This window comes from Caloenas nicobarica, chromosome 14 (genome assembly GCF_036013445.1).
Source record: "Caloenas nicobarica isolate bCalNic1 chromosome 14, bCalNic1.hap1, whole genome shotgun sequence".
Taxonomy (NCBI): domain Eukaryota; kingdom Metazoa; phylum Chordata; class Aves; order Columbiformes; family Columbidae; genus Caloenas; species Caloenas nicobarica.
In genome coordinates, this window is record NC_088258.1 from 17,288,446 (window position 1) to 17,309,549 (window position 21,104).

Sequence of the window (21,104 nt, forward strand, 5' to 3'; positions counted from 1 at the left end):
CTTCCTCAAGCTGCAGTTAACTGGTGAAGTGACCCAAGCTGTCTGTGGTGCGTGGAGGCTCACAGGGCACACAGAGGTTTGCAAGATGTGCGAGCTTTGTATTTATTATTAATATGTGACACTGTCTGTAACAGGCATTGCACATATGTAACACATACAGCTGCTTTCCAAAGAACCTCTTGTTCACAAGGCTGCCGATGGCACTCAAATCCCCATTTGTGCTGAGATGAACCCCACTGCCTGCAGCAAGAGGCTCCAGAAGCTCAGTTAATGCTCCGAAATTGGCCCAATGATACAAGTTTAGGAATGAGCCAGCAAGTTGGATTCACATAGAATCAGTTTTATTGCCAGGTAAGAAATTCATATTAATGTAGTGAATACATATGTTTACAAATAAACATTCTTAAAAAACAAACAAACATTTTATTGTAGGAAGTATTATTGGTATCATAAACTCTGTAGGTAACAAGTATTAACACGGGTTTACTTACAGAACATACAGTTACTAAAATATTTCCACATAAAATATGCTCAAGTTACACGAAACCTGTGTGAATTAGAGTGCAGCTGTCATGTGTATCTGAAGCATATGGATTAACAGCAACATTCCATAAAGGGTCAAATTAAGTCAGCCAGTTGTGAAGGCAATAAAGATTAAAGGAACAAAAGTAAGATAACGGAGAACCTGGGTTGTGTGCAAAGTATTTTTCCCGTGGGCTTTGTCCACTTCTAATAGTCTTAAAACAAATGATTGTACAATTTAGCAGCAGGCTTATGGAGAGATGCCGGTGCTCTCAGGATGCAAATCAGTCTCGGTTTAGCTAAAAAAAATGGTCTCTCGATTTAACCGCATCTCAAACTCTTAGCCCTTGCATCCTGACTAAGAAGAAACACTGTCAGTCAGTTGAGTACAGCGAGAAATGCCACTTCCAATTCTTCTTACAACACACCAGTTCTCACTCCTCCTTGCGTACTCTTCCAAAGCTAATCTCCAGAGGAGCTGACAGCTGGTGAGAACGCAGCTGTAGTAAGATAGCTGGTTAGGGTTTAGCCAAACGACTTGTTTGCGGGGAAGGGCAGGAGTTTAAGTGCCAGACTGAGTGCGTTGCCTGCCATGGGGCTGATGCCGCACTGCCATCCCATCCCAGCTCTGCTCATCTTCTGTGGATGTGCTGAAGCCTTTAGAGGCCCAGGACTGCGAGTCTGCTACCCGTGCCCCATTCAAGAGCAGTTTTACTCATACAAACAAGGCATCCAGCTCACCAGAACCACAGTCAAGACCACGAGTCCAATTGTTTGTTTAGTTTCAACCCAGATCTCTTTGACGTTTGAGGCTAGTCCATTAGCCTCCTCCGCCAAATAGTCCACCAAGAGGGAACGTCACTATAGAAAGCCAAACGAGACAATATACCATATAACATTTAGTTGAACTATGAAGAACTACCATGGCTAAAAGCAAATACAAAATGAGAGACTAGAGGGCAAAAGTTTAAATTGGGAGAATGGAGGGGCTAACTAAATAGTCTTGGCTGTGCAACCACGGCATGGAGATGTCGTCCGGTTTCCCTTCAGAAGAGACAGAGGAGGCTGAGCAGGGCAGAGCCCTTGTCATCCTTACCAAAACATGAGGAAATAGCTTAAAGGAACAGAGGGGTCACTTTGAGAAACAAGACCGTCATTGAACAATAGTAATACAGTAAAGGCACCACCCACGCTTAATTTCAGTCTGAAGCAGTTGAAGATAGGCAAAACATTTAGGTGAAGAAAAAGTCCTGACAGTCTGCAAAGTGAGATTTCTTACTATCTGCCCGAAAACAGGAGGACTGAGAGGGAATATTCTGATGCCCTTATTCCCCCAGCAGCTTTCTGTGTCGCATGATGCGTCTCTTCTTATTTTGGAGGTTCCCAAAAATTTCAAATCAAACAAAGTAAACTGAAATAAAATCTTCTGCTGTTTGTTATCATCCTGCAGAATTCTCTACCAGCCAGAAAGGTCCCATATGCATAACAGTCTTCATAAATTTCTTGTGAAAGAGTCTTTATCCCTTATTGTGTATATATTTTTTGCGCTTTCTATAGGATGGTGTGAAAGTACAATAATAGATGTTAGGGGTTGTACCAAGATGTTTGCTCTTGGCTTTTCACAGGTCTAGTGATTATTAATAGGTTTTATACAAAATTTCTCTCTGAAATAATATATTACAGTATGTCATCCTCTCTTTCTTCCTCTGTCTCAAGGCAGGAACGTAGTGTAAATGTTTAAGCAGACATAAAGTTTCTCTAGATTGTGCTACTTCTCATCATGGATATTAGTTTCAAGTAAAAAAATTTAGTCACAAGGGTTTGTGTTCCGTTGTGAAATACAAATGGAGTTTATAATTCAGCCTTCAGTGTGTATTGCTGCATGGTATTAACCCACTCTTCGGCCTACAGTTGGCTGGATACCAAGAGTGTCCGGGTGGAAGTTCCTTCCGTTCCCTCTTTTTTTTTTTTTTTTGAATTTGTTTTATATTTTTAGATTTATTTTTTTGCCTTTCAGTCGAGTGTTTGTGTTGTGTGTGTATTTCTGTGTGGTTTTTAAAGGATTTCATTTTAAAAAAAAAAAAAAAAAAAAAAAATGGAAATCAGACTCAAACAGTTACTTCTGTCTTGCTGTTGGTGATGAAGTATGGCTGTGGGCCCAGGTAGTGCTGGCTGCGCGTCGTCAGCGGGTCGCTTAACGTGGGGTCCCCCAGGCCGTGCTTGCCCTTGCTGCTGTAGGCTTGCCGTCTGAGGGACTGGTCGTTGGGATCCCAGGTCTTGTAGTGGGAGTTGTAGCCCAGCGGGTGCGTGTGGATCTTGGCCATTCTGGATTTCTGCCCGTTCTGCTTGGTCAGGCCGCTGTCGATGGTGTAAGCTCGCTCTTCGTCCAGGCGCACGGGGTGGAGCGGCAGGCTCCCCTTGGCGGCCAGCTCTGCGAGGTGTCGGCGCTTGGTGTAGAAGTCATCGTTGACTTTGTCAGCTGTTTGGATTCGGAAGGGGAGGGGACAAAAAAAGTCAGTTGGATGCAAGACAAATGTTACACGGTTTACAGTAGGTCATGCACAGTTACATCTGTGGACCAGATTCAGTTACAGGTACATCAGGACAAATCCATGCCACCTCCCACCTCTTACTTTCTCTCTGTAGTATAATTTTGAATGCTATTATCTTAGGCTTTTCATATATGCAGACAAAAACCCTTTAACAAAAGACTGTCCCTGCCCCAAATTACTCAGATTGTACATTTACGTCATGGGGACAGGTCCTATGAATCTGACCGCTCATCTCACGTAACATAGGGATTTTAGGAAGTGTTCAGAATTATGCAGACTTCGTTGGAAATCTTTGGGCATCTTGGGATGCCCTGTTGTGTGAGAGCAAATCCCTTCAAGTGCAAAGTGTCACGCGGGTGTTTAACCAGGCCAGTGGTTAAGGTCTAACGGTGTACGATGTGGACCCATTTCTGTTTAATAATGCCTTAGGGCAAAATGAAGGCTGGGATCCGTTCTTCTAAATGGTTGGAAGTTCACTAATGCTTTATGGGGCTGAAAATACTCTGGGTTGCTGAAGGTTAGGTATTTACCCTGTGATTTTACAGACAATGAAAATCCTAAATTCCAGGTTCTGACATAATTTTCTGGGGCCAGTGCCACTAAGAAATACAGCAATAGCCCTGCCAACAATCACTGCATTGCAGTTCTCAAATTAGGATTTTGCCCTCTGCAATTTCCTAGACAAGTGTCTTCCAGTGCTTGCTTTTGCTCGAGTTTGATTGTTGTTATTGCTGGCATTTATTTGGCCTTGCTTAAAAGTATGAACCGTGCTCAGGAAGCTAAACGCATTCTGCAGCAGCCCAGCAACTCATTTCAGTTTGAGACTGACTAGCGGGGATTTAAGAGGAGCTTAGCTGAATTTCATTTTTTAAGATCTGGCCTTTTACGCAAAGAGGGCTTATTTACCCCCTTCAAAAGTCTAGATTTTGGTTTAAGATAGTGCCAGATTTGTAGATCAACCAACGCGGTGTTGCGTTAATCAGCTGTGGTGTGCTTGGAATGTGACTGTGTCAGCCCAGATTTGACTTTTGCTGTGCCCTGGCTGCGTCCGTCCCTTTCCCTTGAAGCTGGGCCATGTAAGGCTTCTCTGCACGAGTCTCGTACGTGCAGCTGTCTGCGCAGCTCAGCTCCTCTTGCCTGCATGATGAGTAGGTTTTTAATTCCCTGCACTGTTTCTGTTTATTTCCCCTCTTTTTCTCTCTCTATTGCTAGGAGGCTTTTGTTGCACTCTGAGTTTTCTCCTCTCTAGTTCTGAACTGAATCGTTACGCAAGGCAGTGAAATTCCCATGAGCACCACATTAATCTTCAAGATAAGGCTTCGGTTCTGCATCCCCCTTGTCCTGGCCCCTCAACAGGGAGGAACGTTACCAAAAGCAGTTGCTGTTTATCATCTCGTGACATTTTTTGTATAATCCCGTTAAATCCTTACTTTTATCCTTAAAGAGGTGTTTCCTCACAATGTACTGAAATTGCTCTTCTCTGTGCTGTAAAATTAGGCTTTGTATGTTTTACCCATCTCCATCTGTCCTCTGTTTGAAACAAATCACAGAATGTAGATAATGGCCTGTTCCAGTTTCAGTACAGGATGTGCAGCTGCAATTGCCGGTAGACCTGTAATGTGTCACAAAGAGTACCTGCTGAGTTCTGCTTTGATTTGGGGGTGAGTTGTTTCATTTGGAGATCTGTCATCTGAATAGTCAAGAAGCTGTACCTCTTTCTTCTTGGAGGAGCTTTTTCCAGTTCTAAATGTGTCTCATCCTTTTAATGTGTTAATATTCACCGAATGCCACAAAACAGTATTACATGCAAGTTGAAATAAAACAGGAGGGAATTGCAGTCTGTATGGCTAATATCTCATTAATCTGTTATCAGTAAATGAGAAAAACAGTTGCAGAAAAAGCGTTGTGAATATCCACGCAAGTATTTATTTTGTATAAATTTTTACATCAAAGGCACTGCAAGCCAGCTGGTTAGGGGAGCGAGGTTCTACATCTTATGGCTGAGACCTTGTCTATATGTGAAAAGTCACACTAGCTTATATGATTTAAATTCAGTATAGTTAATTATGTCCAGCTCCTAATATAGATATATTTGTCTGCCTATTTAACATTTAAATTGGCTTGATTTGCATAGAAAAATTAAAAACTAAGCTAATCTCATGAAAGGATAGAGTAAAATTGTAAGTTTGTACTTTTAATTTTATCTTAGTTAAGCCGCAGCAATTTGTTTTACATAACCAAGATCTTTGATGATCAATTACAAGGTAAATAATGACTTCTGTTTAGAAAAATAATGGTGATGCAGTTATGTAAATAATGACCAAAAATTGCAGAAATTTGCATTTCCTGATTCCTTATGCCATTTTTCTCTTTTGTATGGCTGCGTGAAAAAGGCCAAAACAGGCTCCTTAGGGTCTTTTTATTTTTTCTCACTCACACCTTTTTCTACTGCTAGCAATGGTCCTGAGTCCCTGAATTTTGTCAGACATCAGATATATTACTCAGATCTCCAAACACATCAAGAGTGATGGTCCTCACAGAAGAGTGAGTCCTCCCAGGGACTGTGTGCCTGGGACACATCTGTGAGATGGATCGTGCTCTCGTTTGTGCCATCTTACATCTCACGTTGTCAGGTCTTTGATTTCTTACGGAAGATCATGCGGAAAGTGGGATGATGAATTCTGCAAATACGGTTACATTAAAGTTGCTTTAACTGATTTAGTCCGTAGTCCCTTTTGGAGAGACTTCTCAACTGTTTTCTGGAAATGGGGCTTGAAGAGGACAAGCCAGGCTGTGATCTGCAAATCCTCGTTAGCAAAGTCAAGCAGAAAGCCGGCAAACGTATGATGGACGGCTGATGGCGTGTGTTTTGTGTGGGAGAGCTGCCGGTTGTGTTTGTCCTGATCAAATAATGGTTTGCAGAGTTTTGCCTGAGAATGTGTGCCTAGGAGTTAAATGCTGACAGTGAAAGGCAGCCTCTTAATCTAATGTTTTAACCTCTTTAAAACAGGTTTCTTTCAGCATGCACGTGCAGCCTTACGTATAGGTACATGTAGCAGAACTGGGGAGGGAGGGAAACGGCATTGTAGCAAGAAAACCCCTGTAAATAAAATCAAATTGCTCGGTTGATCCAAAGGGCTTTTGGCAAGCCTTGAACAGCCCTCGTTGCTGCACGCTGACCAGAGCACGGGGTTTGTAACACCGGCGTGCTGTGCCCCAGTCTGCGTGACCTGATGCCAGTGTAGCACAGAAACAGGGGGTTTCACTTCTGATTTCCAAAGCAGAGAAGATTCAAAATGTGACATTGAACATGGTTTTGTAACAAATATTTTATCGAGAAAAGCGTATTTATAGTATCCTGATGCTGACTACTTTAAAAATCTACTGTGAATCTCAGGAACTTCGTTTTTCTTCTTAACCGGCTCCTCTCAGTATTTTGTGGACTTTAAACATGCAAAGAGATATTGTGGTGTTATAGGACAGATTTATTATGTGACCCTGGGTACATGACTCAGTTTCCCTTCTGCTTTGGTTTCTCCAGCTGTAAAATGAGCTGTGAACATATTGGAGGAGGTAGTTAAGTGTTATGAAGTTTAACTGCTATTCATAGAGTATACTGAGTTTTCAAGTGCCTTTTCCATTGGCTTCTCTATACAAATCAGTAAAATGGGATTTAAAGATATCACTGTCATGTTTGCAAAAGGAGTAAAGAATTAGAATTGCGAAATTGCCAAATGAACAATAGTAAAAGAAGGGCTTTAATTCTGAGTGTTATTCTTTGTGTTCCCTCCCTCCAGTCTTGGCAGCTAATTATAAAAATGTTCTCAGTTTCAATATTTTTGTAAGGCTTTTTACTCCTTTAAGGTAATGCCCCCACAAATTTAGTTACTGTTGTAGCTGTTCATCTGGAAAAAATGTTGAAATATGAATTTTTTCCAACCTAAAGCATGTGCCTGGGAGGGGGGAGAACTTGGGCTTTTGCTCCTGCTGTGCATGAAATGAATAGCTGAAAAAATACAGAAACAGTGTCAGGATCAAAAGCAGGACTTCTCCCTCCCAGCTGAGTACCTTGACTATTAAGCTAAAGAGATGTTTTCTCTTCCTTTGTCTTCCTAGACTAATAAATCTTGAATTCTCTTCTGCTCCACAGCACAGGTTGATCAGGATGTGAACTGGGGCGGGGACCATCCTACCGGCAGCTGGGATGCACCTTGCTGGGTAGAGAATGGAGATTGAGATTTCAATCCCGCTGGGTTGGAAGAGACCATGAGCGTATCATCCAAAAGATGGATCGCTCCACTCCTCCCTGTTATCTGAATCCAACGATGCCCTAAAGAAAGTGACCACAACACTCTGATTTTGCTCTTGACTTTTCCAGTATCTGCATCAAATGTCTCGGATTGAGACCCTTGCCTTATTCCTTGAATTTTGATTTTGAAAGGAGCTGGCAACCAGGCTGCTTGGGACAGCAAGGCCCTGGGATTGCGTAGAATAACTTGAGTGAACTCGGGCTCGTTGGGATGAGGTGGCCAGAAGGAAATGGGCTTTTGATCGTGCGTTTTGATTTGAGTTTCACCATTCTGCCTAAATCTGTCACTAACAGAGACAAGCTTTGTTCTTTCGCTGATTGATGTTTGCCCGTGACCAAACTTGGCAGTTTCACATGTTTATTTATAATCTACAGTTATATAACAGAAGCACGTAAAACAGTGGGTTGCTTATTGAGTAAATACCACCGATGAAAATGTGTTTTCTTGAAAATCAGTGGCAAAAATCCTTGCGGCTGTAATAGGTCTGGAATTTCTCAATGTGCTTATTAGAGTGTATATTATATGTGCTGAGAGGTGGCCCTAAAGCTGTGTAATATTGTTCTGCTCCCAAAGTTAAGTAGTCTTCGAGGTGTTTGTGTAACCACTTTTGGCATAAAAAGTCATGTAAACAGGCACTGACATTGTGTCGTGTTTTCTTTTTCTTATAAAATATAGCAGATACAGGCATTTCTGTGTAGAAGGTACAGCTGAATAAGGAGGTCTTGGGTAATTCTGAAGCAGTATTTTTGATTCTTTTCCTCGTTGACAATCCTCTTATCTTCGCGGGTCCATAAAATGGCTCTGAATTCTTGCACCACGTCTCGCAGCTATGCGGGAAGTGTGGAATCCTGAGAGAGAATTATGTCCTACGGTTTTTCAGAAGCAGGTACCCAGAAGTGGGGAGAAACCTCTGAAGGGAGAAAGGAGAATCCACAAAGGAGTGAGCCCTTATAAAAAGCTCTAAAGACATTTAAAAAAAAGCTTCAGTGAGAGCTTGCAGTCACAGTCAGGAGGTACAAAAATACATGGGGAACCCTGTTTCTCAGTAGATGTTCCGCAGAATTGTTTGTTATCTGAACATATTTTAAGAACTATTCTGTGAAATGCAGAGCTTTATTCTAGCCACAAAGAGACTGTATTTCAAATTTAGGGCTTAGCGATAGAGGAAGCAAGGCAATGGAAGGTGCCGGGAGACAGGATAGCAATGAGATGACTCCAGTGACACTCCAGATGACAGCTAAAATATACTAAATGCCTATTTGCAGGTGTTTTCTGTGTAACAGTGAAGCTATCCCTCTGTAGCATTTAACAGTTTATAACAAGGCTTTTCTCCTACAGCCATGACTTTGCTGAGATGTTGGTGTAGTTACCTGAAGCTATGGGAACCTTCCATTTCTCTCTCTGAGTAATGAAAGTGAAAAACGAAGGAAAGCCAAAAGGGTAATGAATCCTGCTTCAAAGGCAACATGAGAATGTTGCCCAGGGAGATACCAGGATGTGTTTGGTGGTGCTTTAGATGATCCAGTCTGGATGTGGGATTGCTTATTCATTTGCTTTCCTAAGCTGGCAGCTCAGACAATATGTTCAAGGGCTTCCAAGATAGAAGCCAACTCTATGTGAGAGTTTTTGCATGAGTTTATCTGAAAATCAAAGATGTATCATTTCTACACTGGCACAAGTGTTTTCTTGGGTGGGGGGAAAAAACTAGCATGGACTGAGTTCAGATTGGCTGTCCCCAGGTATGAATTGGATCCAATAAATTCACCAAAAAGTGTGTTCCGTCCAAGAAAACAAATAACCGATGACCCGTCTTCTGAATGAAGGGGTTCACCAAGTGTCAGGGAGACAATTTGCTTTGTATAACATGAAGCCTGCTGGAAAACAGAACACAGCCAGGCGTTGCAGGTAGACGCGATTGTGTTCGGATAAAGCCAGTGGTGGGTAGGGTGATGTGATAGATCTGGATGTGCCCGAGAGGAAGGGATGGGGCTGCTTGGTTGCTGCTCATGGTGCGACAATTTTAAACCATACTGAATTCTGAGAAAGGGCAAAGGCCATTCGAAATCATTTTTGCATCCCTCCTTCTCTGTTCTTGTATTGAGCTCTGAGAAAGCAGAATTCAGCCTGTGGGCTGCAATACATTGATTTCTGTCCTAAATATTTGCCTTTCTTCCCTCCAAAGTTCTAACTCCAGTTTGCCTTTGTTTAAGACATTCTGAAAAGGAAGGTAATATTTCATGTCTGGATTCTTTCTAATGATTCTTGTTCCCTGTTGCTGATAGAGGTAAAGAAAACTGCATAATGCAGAGAACTGCACATAAATTATTTTCATAATTTTGGTAGAACCTCCTTTTTGTGGCTCTGTGTGGCCCCCTTTACCACTTTATCTATTTACTCATTTCTTATCATCATCTGGAGAGAGACCAGGCAAGAAAAGGCATACCATATCAACTTTTCTTCTGCAGACGTCATTTGAAAAGAGCTTGTCCACCTCCAGACACAAGAGTGCATTTTGTTTTCCCAGTGAAATAAAATTCTATTTTCACGATATGAGACATGATAAAACTGAAATATGTAGGCCCAAACATTTCTCCTCTTCTATCGATTACTTTCATGACAGTTCCTGAAAGGCTGAAGGGGCCAGAATATTTCTGGGTTTTGAAACGCATTAGTAATGGTTTAGGATAGGAATGTAATTAGACTTGGTTAAGCAGAGCCTCCAGTCTCAGCGCTGCTCTCTTGATCCACCACAGGCAGCGAAAGCTGCTGCTGGGCAGGAAACGCTGAGATAGAATTTGATTAACCCCTCGGGCGTCACACATCATGTGTGGGACCTCGTGTACAGGGTTCCGGTTCCCTGGAACACAGGAGACCAACTGCATTGATTTCCATAGTATTAAATGACAATATTTGTGATTCGGTTTTGCAAAGCGCTGCAGCGGTATCACGATTTGGTTTTGGTCAAAATACTCCAGACACACACACATCGTACCCAGTGTAGAGGCCAATGACATGCCGAATACTTGTATCTAACCAGTGTGAGAAAATCACGGCTTTTCTAATTTACCAGAATCAATAGGTTCTGTCAGCCTGGAAACAAATGGTGGCTACATCATGTTAAATTAACATTAAAACTGAAAATGTTTTCAGGAGACCTGAAATCTGTTGCATGCAAGTAGACAAAGATCCCACTACTTGGTTATATCCTCAAGTGATTTAACATTTTAAATTAAAGCATCAAGATGTTAAATTGCTGGTTCAGTATCGTGCAATGAATGATAAACTTGAGAAGGAAATAAGATTGCCAGTTCTATCCTCGAACCAGTGGATAAAACTGTAAAAGAAGTCTGAGAGAATTATGTATTCAAATCTCTGCCTTTTCTTTGAAAATGCAGCCAGTGGCTGTCCTGTAACTGTAAATCTGTTTTCTCATTATTTTTTTTTCCTAGAGGCCTCCAAGCTCATGTTCTTTCATGGCATCTACAATGGCAGATAAATATGAAAAGTTATACTGTGAAATATTTATTTCATTTTATCTCATTTAGGCATATTTGTCAGTTTGAGTTTTACTGGAAACCCTATATATATGGTAAAAACTTGCCTTTTGAAATAGAAACTCTCTAAGGTGTCGTGCTGTCATGCTTAACTTCTGAATAAAGCATGACTGCAGCATAAACTGATTATAGGAAATGAGGGTTTAGCTTGCTTTCTGCAAACGCCGTCCGAAGCCAAAGAGGTTAACACTTCGGAGATTTGCTTAAACGGCTTCTTCCACTTCTTCCTTGGGGAATCTTGCTTGCTCTTTCACTGGGGAGTTCTTAATGCTTCTCAAGCAAATCAGTGAGGACAAATCTGATTGTGACAAAGGTTTGCGGCAATGCTTTCGTGCATCAACAACAATAGGAAATTGTCTGTAACCTTGTCGGTCAGTGAGGACCTTGGGTTTGGTTGAGGCCAGGGCTGGCCCAGCCGCCGGCACGGGAGGGGTCACCTCGGGAAAAGTGGCACCGTGTTCTGCAATGGGATTCGGCATCTAAAAATGTGTGTTTGGTTTTCCTTAAGGTGTCGATTTATCTTATTTAACGTTGGCTGGAAAAGCTGTTATATTCCTGACCACATTTATTTGTAATAACTGTTCTTAGCATGAACCTAATTTCATTTTTTTCACACATCGCTGTTGGCATTCTTCTATGTGCTGAATTTCATTTTCAGTTTTAATACTTTTTATTAGATGTTTTTGTTTCTTTTAGTATACTGCTGGTTATAACTCTTAAACATATGTCTGAACCAGCTACAAATCAGCTACAAATAGTAGTTGCGGTGATGTAGAAAGCTGCATGAGAGCACAGAAGATGCAGTTCGAGTCTCTGAATATAAAATTAAGACTTTTTAGTACTGAAATAAACCTGCATTTTTCTGTCTTTCAACTGGCGTCATGCTAGATTTACACTATTATTTCTGAATACGGAGTGAGGCCTAAATGCTTTTTGAATTGTACTGGTTAAATGAAAAACGTCCCAGTGATGTAATAACTATTTTTTGCAGGAGTTATTTTTATTTGATCTGTTTCTTAACTGCTACAATTTTAAAGAATTTTTAGCAATCATTCCGGATTGAAGTTGATTTCTTTTTCCAAAGTTAGCTGTGGCATAAGTTGTTTCTATTAGAAAGTTATCTTTTTCTATTCTTTTTGCCAGAAGGAATCCTTTTAAAGAGACAGTTATTAAGCAAAATAAAAAAATAAGAAGTAATTCCATAGCTGTACTTGCACGCATTCGGGTCCTGGTTTTTGATTCTCCTTTCTTTCTCCTCCTCTCTCTCTCTCCTATTAGACTGTGCGGCATTTGTATTACTTAAGTTTTGTGCGTAATTGTCAGAGGTTTCCAAACCAGAAATGTGTGTCAAACTGAAAAGAAATAGTGTTCCCTGGCAATTGCCAAACTTGCGCTGTCAGAAGAAAATCAGCGTCTAAGGTTTTCACGCAGATGGGGCCGACCCAACAGCAAAGCAGGACTGAGCAGAACCGAGTAGCCTTCGCACACAGCAGAAGCGTTGGTGACTGACAGGCAGGCACGGAGGAATCAGTAACGAAGCTCACATCAATGAATATTTAATAGCGCGCACACACGCAAGGCTTCAGCCGTACCGCGGTGCTCGGCTCCCAGCTCCACGTTTTCCCCAGGAACTGTGATCACAACCATCGCCGGTGGAGATGAGCCCCAGCAGCACCGAGCTGCGGATGTTCCTGCCCCGCCGTGGCACGTCCCTTGCAGGGACGGGGAACGTTCTGCAGGAGCCCCTCCCACAGCCTAGAACTTTGCTGCTAGAAAACTTGCCCGTTGTACTTAATATCGTCATTAGGATGGGGCAGACTGGTATTTTCGTGATTTTTTTTTTTTTTTTTTATGCTGTAGTATCATAACTACTGTATATCAGGTTTTTCTTTTCCTCTTATCCTTCTTCAAATAAGCTGTGAGGGGAAGGACTTCTGGAAAAATTAACCGTGTGCATTAGAAATCATATTATTGCTCTTCCTCCCCCCATGCCTCGAGCCCTTTGTTATTATAGTATGAATGTGTAGGAGTAATGCAATGATCTCTGTGGCTTTTATCAGTGTAATTTCTCTCTTAACCACATTTACTGTCTTTAGAACATCCTTTGCAGAACCAAAATAGCAGACAGATAACTGCTGCTACTTATATTGTATTGTTAATAAGGGATTCATTCCTATCAGTTGTCTTACTGGTCTTCATTGGTATTCATGGGTAATTCTGCTGAACTTCACACTGCCGTTCACATAGATCCGTGTACAAAGCTGAAGAGTATTAAAGCTTCTGAGTTTTTAAATTTGGCTAAAACAAAAAAAAGTATTATTTGTTTACTTAAGTAAACTTGACTTGCAACAAAGTAATCCTCCTGATTGCTTAAAACTGCCAAGCCAAACCTCAATGTTCCCATCTCAAACAGACTTGAATGAGATAGCTTAAAGCTCTCTCATCCACGTGGAGGCAGATTCTGACACGCTTGAAGAAATAACACTTTCTGTCCTGCTTTTGGCCAGTGTAGAGCCAGTTAATTTTCTTCCTAGCGACTGGGCTACTGCTGTGGTTTGGATTTGGTGTGAGAACGATGTTGATAACACAGGGATGTTTTAGTTGTTGCTGAGCAGTCAGGGGCTTTTCAGCTCCTCACACTGAGTGGGCTGGGGGGGCACAGAGAGGGGCCACGGCCGGGACAGGTGACCCCGACTGACCCCGGGGACATCACACACCATATGGCGTCATCCTCAGCATAGGAAGCTGGGGGAAGAAGGAGGAAGGGGGGATGTTCGGGAACAACGGCATTTGTCTTCCCAAGTCACCATGACCCGTGATGGAGCCTGGCTGTCCTGGCTGAGCACTTGCCTGCGATAGGACGCAGGGAATGAATTCCTTGTTTTTCTTTGCTTGCGTGCACAGCTTTTGCTTTACCTATTGAACTGCCTTTATCTCAGCCCATGAGTTTTGTCATGTTTACTCTTCTGATTCTGCCCCCCATCCCACCGGGGCGGGGGTGGTGGTGGTGGTGGTGGTGAGTGAGCGGCTGCGTGGGGCTCAGTTGCTGACTGGGGTTAAACCACGACACCTCATACAAAAATAACCCCAGTGTGAATCAGTGGAACTCTGGGAAATAAAGTTTGAGTATAGGAATTGAAGCCTGTTTCTCACCGAGTTTGCGTCCCAAGCCTAACATTCCTAAATTTATTCCTAAATTAAGCGTATTGATTGTAGTAGGATTTCAGAATGGCTTCCTTCCATTATTCTTTGCTCAGTTCTTGAGAAAATTTAAAACAAAGCCCTTTATTGGAAAGCTACTTTTCATTTTCACCTTCTGAGTTTTAAAAATAAAAAATCCTGGATCAATTATTATAACCTGATTTATTTTGAATATTGTCAGCATGAAAGACTACTCAATAAATAAAAGTATTTCCCTGAAGCCTTAAGTTAGAGAAACGTTTAATTTAAGAAAATCCTCTTCAAGACTTTTTCCCCAGAATTCATTAGAAGTTGGTACTTTGAAATAGTTTAGAACTTTTTTTCCATATGCTGAGTTTATAACACTTTCTAAGCACTGCAGGTATTTAAAGATTGAGACGAACTCAAGACAGATTCTCAAAATTTCTGTTATTTTTTTGAAAAACGTCTCTGGGGGGATTTGGGTCGTCAGTTTTGATTGTCTGGCAGTTCTGAGAGCCACTTGCAAGACATCCCACCAGTATGAAACTCTTATTGCAAAAATATTGCTGTAAATGACCTGCACATCTAATAGTCCAGGACAAAAAAAAATGTGTGGAGTACATTCAGAACAACCAGTGCAATGGATGTGCAGGCTCTGTGGCTGGAACTGCGGAAGTCACACTTTAAATTAAATCTAGACTTTAGCTGGATCCCACAGTGTTGCTATTTATCTGCAAATATTCACAGTCGTTCTCTTATCTTCATGATCGACCTCTACTGTTAAATAATGAATTTTAAAAATTGCATTGCAGAATGAGAAGCATGTTTATATGTAGATGTATGTTTATAGCGCAAAATAAAGCAGTTATGGAGAAGGACATTTAAGAAGGGTTGCAAGTGAAAATGCTTAACGTTGTTAGACTTTGTCTCTGCGTGAGCTGAGCTATGGTTTTCATCAATTCACTTTTATTTAGTGGTATTGCCTAAGCATAAAGTTTCACTCACTCATGTCTTCACATCACTTAATGTGTGAAAAAATCTTGTGCATAATTCATTCATGTTTCATAGAAATAGGTTTGAATAACCCATGCTTGATTTAGATTGACTGGTTTCCTTCCTGTGGCCATCACTGGTCTCAAGAGATGGAAGGAAAGCTGGTTACTATAGGTCGTTACCCCAGAAGGCTGCAGTCTTCAAAGACAAAAGACAAGCAAAGGACAGTAAATCAAATGCAAAGACTGGCATTGTCTAGCGGTCAACTGGACTCACATTACTGTTATTTTAGATCTGCCCACTGTCTGTTATAAAAATGAGAAAATCACTTTTTGGTTCGTTTTGATTCGTTATCACATAATAAGGATTGTACAAATCAACTAGTTTCCAGAGAACCAACCTAAGATTTAGCGGAAGGATTCGAGTTCACTGTGAGGTATAACTGATGAATTGTGGTGTTTCTAATCTGAACTTCCGTTACTTCATTGGTGACAGTCTCATTTTCGCTGTTTCAAAATACATGCTGGTAACAAGAAAAAAAAGGCTGTTTCTCCACTGTAGGGAACATGCGTGGAAAGAATATAAATTTTGAGAATAAGAATTAAGGATGCACAGATTTAAATTTGCTATTTTGGCATGAAAAATAGGTTAAGAATGTAATAGATCCCTATAAATTTTCTTCTTCCACCATAAAACCAGGCAGTGGACTGTATTCAGACAAAACAAATGCACTGGGTGTGAATCCAACCCAGAAAACTAAAAATCCTGAGATCAACCTAAACTAAACGGACCTGAAGGTCAGATTTCCTTTCTTTCACAAGTTCAGTGTGTTGCTAAAGTCTTAAAAATGTGACAACATAGATCACAGATGTCAAACTCATTTTCACCGAGGGCCACGTCAGCCTCGCACTTGCCTTCAAAGGGCCGAATGAAATTTTACGACGATAAAAATGTAACTACTCCTACGTTTATACAGTCCTAAAATTACACTCGGCCCTTTGAAGGCAACCGCGAGGCTGATGTGGGCCCCGGTGAAAATGAGTTTGACACCCCTGACATAGATGGGAATGTTGAAGAGCATCTTATTTTGGTGTTAAAACTGCTCCTTGTAAAACCAGGACTGCTTGCAGTTTCCTGCCAGCAGGCTGGATGTTGCTTCGGCTGAGACGGATGGATCCCTGAGGAGTTCCCTTTCACAGCTCGGGTTATTTGCTGGAGGATGGAATGGGCAGTGGCTGCCTGGATGTCTGGGTACCCACAGCAGAATTCCCCAGCCTCACAAAGAATACTGCCCTGTAGATTTTGCAGTAAAATGCTGGGGTTTTTTAAAGGCTGTAAAAGAATGTCAGCGATGCAGCTGATCTCGCTCAAGATACTGAGGCTTTGCACAAACAGCGTATTTATAATTAAAATACGGGTACCTCACTGTAAGAAATGAGTGTGCTGGATGATAATAGGAAAATATTTTGATCGAGGCTCCCCAAGCATGTTTTATTTACCTATGACAGAGTGCCTGCGAGTTATTAGAAGCCAATTTGGTAAATAACAGAGAAAACAATTAAATGATTTAGTGGAAGCAAGCAAACATCTTGCAAGTCTGCAGTCTGGGCAGGATGTGAAGCCTGGGGGTCTCAGCAGGAGACGGGGGTGGCACAGGGGACACTGGCACTTGGTCCCGCGGGGAAGGGGCGGCTGAGGGAGCAGCTGGGGGGTAACGGGAGCCTGGGGGCTGGTGCTGCTGGCGTTTGCTCCTGGGCCTGAAGGAGATGCAAGGCTTAAAGTGTGAAAGGCTTCCTTAACAAATGAACTCCCAAAAGCTTCCAGTTCTCCAGCCACACCGGGCTAAGTAAACGGCAGTAAGAAAAAGATACCGAGCTTTTCTCTCATACTTCCTTGAGACAGACCTGTAGTTCAGAGTTGAGTCGGGCAGACTGCCTAGTCTGGCATTGTCCATGACACTGAACATACCTCCACAGACAGATGAAATCTTTAACTGAGTCACCCTCTGGATATGACAAATGGTGCATTAGTCTGTACTTTTCTCTCTGTTTTCACAGTGTTAAATCCAGGGAGCTACTTCCATGTCCCAGATTGCTTTAATCCATTTTTGTGCAACAGGTCATGGAAGTAGTAGCTGAAAATTTCTTTACTCTTTGAAATGAAAGCATGAAGAAATATGAATATTTACCTGTCAGTGTTGTAACACTGTGGCGGGTATAAGGAAGTAAAGTAACACAAATATATTGTGTCCAGTAATTCTGTTCTTCTACTTTTTCTAAAAGTTGACTGTATCAACAGCCTTTTCCCCTGTGGTCTGTTTCCGTGTTTCCAATTACAGTATTTCTTTCCAGCCCAGAGCCAAATGAACTATAGGAGACAGTACAGAACCTCATGTTCTGGTGAGACAGGTCTCAGATTCTTAGAGGGCAGTTGTGAAGTCACTTCTGTTCTCCTAAGACTTGTATCAGCATAGTCACAGTAATTTCTATGGAAATTGAAGACCTGAAGCTTAAGAGAAGGCACCACCAAATTTCATATAGGACAGAAGGATGGTTCAAAGATAGCACCTTTGAATTAACCTTCTGGTGATCTTCCTCTTTGGATCCTTCTGTGTGTGCAGATGTGAAGGACAAACCAGACGGTTTTCTCACGTGTTGCACCTTTCTGAGGGAGATGTTGCCTTGTGCACTGGCACACATGCAGCCACAGTATTTTCTACGTAACAGTGACCCGAACAGGAGATATTTGTTCTTTGAGTGTTGTATTTGCAGAACCTCACTTTGGAGTTTTGCAGCTGCAGGCAGAGCTGGAGCCCTGTCTAACGTTTCCTTTGGGATAGAACTGTGAAGCTTCAAGAAATGCTGGGAGCTGGAGGCTCAGAGATGTGATGATGCTGCCAGTTATGTCCTCCTTCTAGCTTCACTATATCCAATCAATTAGATCTGATTTCATCCCACAGGAGAGTACAACTCCCAGCATCACTGAAGGCATTCTGGGTCTGAGTTTCAGGGAGGAATTCTGTCCTTCGGTTCGTGTTTGTTTGTTTTTCAAAAATGTAAGTTGGCTGAGTTATCTCTTCTTTAGTCATGCCCAGTCACTTCCTCAGAGGTTTGTGTGCATATGTGCGTGTGAGACAGTGAGAGAGGGGAAGAAGAACGTTTATGAAAGAAACAAAAAATCATGTTGAACTGTAGAAATACTCGTATTCTCAGTTTTTACGTGTGTGTCTGGGCACCTCTCCAGCCGCTGCTTGATCTCTCTCCCAGTCATGCAGGGCTTTAGAAAGTTTGGGTATTTTAAAATTTTTCCACCAAGAAACTCTAAAGAAAGTCACTTTGCACTCCTTGAAACTCAGGAAAGAAAATTACCTGCTACTGAGCCAGGCCCGCAGAACAATGTGACTGAAGAAATCTAATACCTCAGGATAGTGAGGCCAGTTTGAGCTCTAGCAAACTCTTATTAAGCAACAAGACCAACTCCAACTCTTACAGCTTAGCAGAGTGGAATTTGAAGTTGGATTGTTCATGCTTTCTGAATGAGTGCTCAAATGATGTGTATAAAACTTTGTGATGAGCTACCTTTGTGTGTCCTGGGACTTGAATTTCATGAAGGTGTTCAGATACAAGATCTCCATCCGCTTGTAGCTTTAGGCATGTCCAGATTGCTTAAGTGAGCAATAACCATTTAAGCATGGAGCAAAACCATGGTTGATGAACTGGAAATAAGAATAATTTATGCATAAAAACCTCTTTCTGCACTTTTCACATAAATAATCAAATACTGCAAACGCACTGAAGGAAACCAGGATCACATCGTCTCAGGTGACCAAAAACCTGAAATGTCTAAACACTGGGTGTTTGCCACACAACACTTTGTGGCCACTTTTGGTGGGACCGGTCTTAGAGCTTGTGAACCCTTTTCCCTCAGATACAATCTCTGACACTCCTTTGGTGGGACAAATATGCCGCTGTTGAAAAAAGAGTCTCTGGCTCAAAACCAGACAAATACTGGCCGAACAGAGTGCAGCCATCGGTCAGACAGGGCAGCGATGCCAGGGGATGGATTGCTGCTCCCTGCTGTCGGGAAGTGCGTGTTGCTCTGTCTCATTTCCAAGGGCTCCTCTGCCTTCTGCTGATGATTCCCTGGTCGTGTATGTGTTAAAGTAGAAGGAGAGTAAAATTCTGATGCAGCGAGGAAAACAGCAAGTAAATCTCGACTCACTGTTACCTTGTTGTACTCCAGGCACTCATCTGAGAGTATAAAATAGGCACAGAACGTCCTCGCATTATTCAGAGATGTAAATGCCAGCGGACAGTAAGAGGAAAAGGTGAATTTGGTCAGAACTTAAGGAATTCTGGAGGCTGCAACACATAAAGAAATTCCTAACAAGAAATGAGGAAAATATCCTCTTCCATTGAGTGTGTAAGGGTTTGGCTGTGCACTTTGAACTGGTTCACATAAAAACATTTTTCTTTTTAAATAAAATACACCCACATTGGCCTTTTCAACTCTCTCCTCCCCAGTTGTGCTGAACCACACTCTGCAATGCACACGCTGGATTGCACACATGCACCAACAGTCCAGCTCCACGTTGCACTCTGCCAAGCCATGTGGTTTGGAGTCCAGGGTCTAGCTTTAAAATCGCTTCCTAGGGATTAGCTTGGCCTCACTACCAAGGTATTGGTCATTCTCCTTCAGCGGCACAATGCAAATTAATAGCAATGGCACTGTTGTCTCTTGTTTTCACCAGCATTTGAGTCTTAGGTACTGAATTTAGTGCAGATCCTGGACACGATCCAGAACAGAGATTACTATGACTCGCTACTTTTCCATGAACTGAATTTTCACAGCAGCCAGTCACTGAGGGATGAGTAGCTCACTTCTAAAATTAGACAGCCAAATTTTTAGGACATCTGTAGTTCAGAAGAAAGCAGCTGTGTGGAAATTAATTTAATACCGCCTCTGGTAAAGCATCACTTTTTCAGTTATCTAAACTTCTTAGCGCTTATGGCCACTTTATGATGAGTGATATTAATATATTATAGCTACAGTTGCTACAAAGCACTAAGAATGCTTCTTCCTCCACCGTCACCCCCATGAAAGAAGATAATTAAGCACAGTGGACTACAATGGGATCATGCAGAGTAAGAGGCACTGAAATGAATATGGTTTGCCTTAAACACAGGGGGAAATATAGAACAGATCCCTTACTAAATTTCTGAATCTACCCTCAAGCCACTCTCAATGAACGCAAAGCGAAACAGGCTGCACGTGCTCATTGACCTGCTGTGGGGGTCCGCAAGCGCAACTCTGAATGTTGGCACATGAAAATGCCATTGCCCTCTGACATGATCACCAGGTCAGGGGGAACTCAGTCTGTGTCCGTTTGCTCCAAAGATGTTGTCAGGTTAAATTTATGGCGATGAGCCTGATGTAGGCGTGTTGCAGTTTCCTCTCAGAGCTCTCCTAAAGCCGATCTGAGCTCTGCAGTGTGCGGGCTGGCTGCCTTGGTGTCAGCGTCGTCCCAGGCCCGGCTGGCGTTGTGGAAAAACTCTGTGATCGTGGGATGTACTCAAGAGGTCCCTCCGGAGAGGAACCGTGCCCTTGAGAGTCCGAAAGTGCTTAAAAACGGAGTGTTTTTAAGTCTCGTGCCATATGTCCAGACAAAAAGTGTGGATGTATAACAGTTTCAAAATCTCTATTGTTTTTCCTGCTGAAAAGTTTGGATAGCAATGCAGCACTTTTGTACTTTTCCTGTGAAAATTCAGCTGAATATCAAACAGGGCTAATGTGGTCTGAGACCGGTAGTTCTATGGGGAAAAAAGAGAGAGGGCTTAGGAAGGATAAGGGAAAAGCATGGGAAAATGGTGCAATCCTGGAAGAAAATGTCCCTGAGAGTTATGTTTAATTTAGTTTAAGATTCTGAGAGGCATTATACAGCTTCTGGAGCTGAAGTGCACAATCTTTCAAGGTTGATTTAACTGTATGGTTATAATCGAGCTGCTTTAAAA

General features: G+C 42.0%; 1 protein-coding gene across 1 annotated transcript in view; it reads right to left on the minus strand.

Moving 5' to 3' along the window:
* Positions 1-2,630: 2,630 nt before the first annotated feature.
* SHISA9 (shisa family member 9) overlaps positions 2,631-21,104 on the minus strand; it is a 180,665-nt gene continuing 162,191 nt past the window's right edge. The window contains exon 4 of the mRNA XM_065645067.1: positions 2,631-3,001. Coding sequence (XP_065501139.1) covers positions 2,631-3,001 — 371 coding nt within the window. The remainder of the gene's footprint in view (positions 3,002-21,104) is intronic.